The following is a 5,000-nucleotide window of genomic DNA, read 5'->3' on the forward strand; positions in this document are numbered from 1 at the left end:
GTCTATTCGAAACTTAATAGGAAGCCAATGTAGGGACGATAAGATTGGGGTTATATGATCGTATTTTCTTGACCTAGTAAGAACTCTTGCTGCGGCATTCTGAACTAACTGAAGCTTGTTTATTAATGATGCAGGACATCCACCTAGTAATGCATTACAGTAGTCTATTCTAGAGGTCATAAACGCATGGACGAGCTTCTCTGCATCAGATATAGATAACATATTTCTTAGCTTAGAAATATTTCTAAGGTGAAAGAAGGCTGTTTTTGTAACTTGATTGATGTGATTTTTAAAAGATAAGTTGCTGTCTAAAATAACTCCCAGGTCTTTTACCGTTGAACTAGTAGTTACAGAACAACCGTCTAAATGCAGGCTGAGATGCTGGAGCTTCTGTGTACAATTTTTTGGGCCGATGAGCAAAATCTCCGTTTTATCAGGATTTAATAGCAGAAAGTTATGGGTCATCCAATCTCTTATTTCTTCAACACACTCAGTTATGCGAGCTAATTGAGCTGTATCGCCTGGTTTGGATGAAATATATAGCTGGGTATCATCAGCATAACAATGGAAGCTAATTCCATGCCTTCTAATAATATTTCCTAATGGAAGCATGTATATTGTAAAAAGCAGGGGTCCCAGAACTGACCCTTGTGGCACGCCATAATTTACTAGCATTATCCTGGATAGCTCTCCATTTAAATCTACGAAATGGTAACGATTGGACAGGTAGGATTTAAACCAGCTTAATGCCTGTCCCATCTACCTCGCTTTTATTTATTCTAATATCGTATAAAACAAATCTTTTAATACATACGGTTAAGGTCATAAGTGTACATATGTCCTGCAGAAATCTAATAATTAAAATAAAGTAAGATAGAAGGATAAAAAATTGCATTTTGTTGCTTTTTTTTTTTTTTTTTTACAAGTGACTATACAAGATACAATAATATATAAGTTACCTGGTACCTAAATAATCACTGGCTGATTTTATTTAAATTTTTTGCAATTGTCCTATATTTGTCTTTGGAGGATCAACAAGCCTTGATAAAACAAAAATTCTCCCGGAGCTGCACATTATTTTGTCTTCCGGCATCTCCAGCATATTTGAGGCCTTTCCAGCGGTGACTTTTCACATATCGGATGACTGAGGGACCCGGATACAATGGTTCCAAAAAAGTGCAAATATTGACTGATTTTTCAAGACGGCAACATGATAAGAGCCAGGGGGTGTAAACTTATGAGCAGGATGTTAAAAATTATCTGAATAAAATGTGTGAATCGTTTATTATTTGTTTAAGAATTGCATATTTGTTTTATTTAGTATTGCTTTTCAGAAGCATAAGTGATCTACATATGTTTTCCTGGAAACAAAAAAAACAATTGTTTTTAATAGTTATGATTTTTTTTATTATTATAAATTATGATGATTTAAGATCCTCATTGGACAATTTTAACGATCCCTTTTTGTTTTTGTTCATTTTCATGTATTTTTAATCACAGGCGGACACAAAATTGTAACTGTACTCTAGTATTATCTTCTAGACTGCTGCGACTTTATTATTATTAGTAGTAGTAGTCGTATTAGTAGTAGTTTAAGCGTACATTCTTTTTTTTTTCCCGATTCAGATGCATGCAGAATCTAGTTCACGACGAGCTTCCTACAACGAGCGTGATCTTCTGCTTCGTGGACGAGGTTTGGTCCACCCTGCTGCGATCTGTCCACAGCGTGCTGAACAGATCTCCACCTCACCTGCTCACAGAGATTCTCCTGGTGGACGACTGCAGTACAAAAGGTTTGTCGATAGAAAGCGCCGAGGTTGATCGCAGGGGTTTCCGTTTGTGCTCAATGTTTGCCTGTTCAAACCGAATTCTTTTACAAGGTGCAGAACAGAGACATCTATATATAGAAAGAGATTCAATTAAGGGTAGTTAGTGTTAGCAACTAGGGGTGTCTTAGTCTGACAGAGTACCTTGACATTTTCTTTTCTCTAGGTGTGTTGAATGATCAGGGTGGACCGGTTTATTAGAGCAAAACAGTTCATAATTAAAGTGAGAACTAGAAGAAGATATAACTTTATATTGTCTTGTCAGTAGTCACAGCAGTAGTGTAATCTTATTTTTCAGAATGTGAGTGTCAGTACCAGACACTTTAATGTTGTTGCATCAGAAATCCTATCATACCTGGCGCACGATACTGTCATTTGCACTACACTATACTTTATGTACATAACTGATCTGTCATATAATCTGTATTCCTATTTAATACTGTCTATATTGTCTCACATTGTCTGTTTTGTCTTGTATAGTCCAAGCTGAATGCATAGTTTTATTAATGTCTGTTATTTTGAGAGTAACTAACAGCTGGAACCAAATTCCTTGTGTGTGTCAACACAGTTGGCCTGATTCTTAGAAAGTGAAACTGTCATTTAGGAAATCATACCCTTGCAACACAAGTTTTCCAATGACATGATTACGTATATTATGTCATCCTCATACTATATTTTCCACTCTTTCAACACTAGTGGCAAACAGGTTCTGTTGCAACAGCGTGAACTCATTTTAAGAATGACACTAACAACTGATTTGCATGAACAATAACTAAACAAAAAAAAGGTTGAGTTTAATGACTCCTTTGCATTAGACCTATATCCTGGTCAAGGTTGGTTTGGATTAATCCAGAGCCAAATCTGCAAAGCCAGAATGGATGGGACGCCCTTCCATCACTGTACGCCATGCAAAAACACATTCATGACTAAGAGCAGTTTAGAGTAATCAGTCTACCCAACAGGATTGTTTTGTGTGATAGGAGGAAACCCATAGAAAACCTATACAGATACAGAATATGTGAAACTCCACACAGAAATAAAGCGACCCTTGGACCGAACCAGGGACTCTGGAGTACCGTTATGGTGGCAAACAGAAGTAAGTTTTTGTTTCTGTCTGTTTTGTGCTGCAGACTACCTGAAGGAAAAGCTGGATGCCTACATGGCACAGTACCCCAAAGTTCGGATCATCCGCCTCAAAGAGAGGCACGGGCTGATCAGGGCGAGGTTGGCCGGCGCTGCTGAGGCAAAGGGTAAACACACATAAGCAAACATGTGCATCTGTATGTCAATACACATACTGTATTGTTGTAAAGTGTGTATAAGTAAAACTGTCTGTGTGTGTGGATATTTCTCTAACTGATAAACTGGTGGGAAAAAAAACACAAAAGAAATTTGGAATATTATTATTATAATTATATAGAATATGTTATTGTACAGTATGTCAGTGCTTTTATAACTTCTATTATTTCTGACGGAAAATATAAAAAACAACAACTTTTTTTAAAGAAATAATAAATATTATTAAATGTTATAAAATAATAATAATTTAATACATTTTTATAAACTAATGTAAAAAAAAAAATTGCACATACAGAAATACACGGTTTAGAGCTGCATTATTGGTTTCTTTAATTCTTTGCGTGACTCAGGTGATGTCTTGACATTTCTGGACTCCCATATCGAGTGTAACGTTGGCTGGTTGGAACCGCTGCTGGACCGAGTGCACATCGACCGCAGGAAAGTCGCTTGTCCTGTTATCGAGGTCATCAACGACAAGGATATGAGGTGAGACGGCTTGAATGATTTCTAAAAGCAAATACACAGCTTGAAATCCCCAACCCTCCACTTTTGTGTGTTGCAATGTTCATGGAAATGATTACTCCCAAGTTTTCCATGCGTAATCAGATGGGATTTTCTTTAGGTGTTGATAAAATACATAAGATATTCGTATTATTAATCTCTTTATCATTTGGTATAAAAAGTTCAATATGGTCACTTTGTTTCATAAACATTTTACTGCTATCTAAATAGCGTGCTGCAGCGTATTGCATCACAGATTGTATATCTACCGCACTGCCTCTCTCTCAGTTTGTGTGCTCGTGTGTGTGTGAATTTGATTCAGTTACAGAAGGTCAACAGGAGGTAAAACAGTATTTCTCTTGTTTTAGTGTTTTGTGTTAAATGTGGCGAAGATATTCAGTTTTTCCATTTGTGGAGCGTTTACTGTAACCACAATAACAGACTGCAAATAAAGGACTGCTGATAGATCTGTAATACTGCCATATTAAGGGTTAGTGTTTTAGTTAGAAAGAAAGAAGTTATTGTACAGTTTAGGCTCATCACAATGTTAAGTGGGCCAGAGCTTCCAGCTTATACACATGTGGCTTATGAGCTCTGCCACCTTTACAATGAGTTATAGCAGTTATATAAGTGAGTTATATAAGAATACTTTAAAAGGGTCTGGAATGATTGACGTGTGTGTGTGTGTGTGTGTGTGTGTGTGTGTGTGTGTGTGTGTGTGTGTGTGTGTGTGTGTGTGTGTGTGTGTGTGTGTGTGTGAATTACACACACACACCTAGAGGTGAATTACACAGTGAGTAGCTATAAGTAAAGGTCGAGCTTTTTGAACCCATGCGAACAAAAAACGAAATCACAAGGTTGTAAAACATTCGGAGCATTGTTTGTGTCTACAGTTATGTGATGGTGGACAATTTCCAAAGAGGCATCTTCAAATGGCCTTTAGTGTTTGGTTGGAGCACACTATCAACTGACTACATCCGTAAGAACAACATCAAAGTCTCAGATCCCCTCAGGTAATTATCATCATTGCATTTCTCACTTACACTTGAGAGAGCGGTGCTTATAACGTAGCTTTGTTTGCAGAGATGCATGATGAGTTTGCATGGCATGTAGCAACTAAAACTGGTAGCGCAGCTAGTTCAAATCCCAGCGCCAACAAGCTGTTTGTGCTGAGCCCTTGAGCAAAGCCCTTAGCCCTCAACTGCTTAGCTGTAAAAAATGAGATTATTGTAAGTTGTCCTTATGCAAAGCATCTACAATACGCCTTTAGTGTAAATGTCATATTTTGCTGTGACCTTATTTTTCAGGTGTCCAGTGATGGCAGGGGGGCTGTTCTCGATTGACCGGAAGTATTTTTATGAGCTGGGAGCATAT

The 5,000-nt window shown here is 37.4% G+C and overlaps 1 protein-coding gene across 1 annotated transcript in view; it reads left to right on the forward strand.

The window, feature by feature from the left end:
• galnt5 (polypeptide N-acetylgalactosaminyltransferase 5) overlaps window positions 1-5,000 on the forward strand; it is a 12,780-nt gene that overhangs the window by 2,611 nt on the left and 5,169 nt on the right. Inside the window, exons 2-6 of the mRNA XM_083537725.1 lie at window positions 1,627-1,793; window positions 2,957-3,076; window positions 3,476-3,611; window positions 4,520-4,639; window positions 4,934-5,000. The exon at window positions 4,934-5,000 is cut by the window's right edge and continues 51 nt beyond it. Coding sequence (XP_083393851.1) covers window positions 1,627-1,793; window positions 2,957-3,076; window positions 3,476-3,611; window positions 4,520-4,639; window positions 4,934-5,000 — 610 coding nt within the window. The remainder of the gene's footprint in view (window positions 1-1,626; window positions 1,794-2,956; window positions 3,077-3,475; window positions 3,612-4,519; window positions 4,640-4,933) is intronic.

This window comes from Silurus aristotelis (genome assembly GCF_946808225.1).
Source record: "Silurus aristotelis genome assembly, chromosome: 3".
Classification (NCBI taxonomy): Eukaryota; Metazoa; Chordata; class Actinopteri; order Siluriformes; family Siluridae; genus Silurus; species Silurus aristotelis.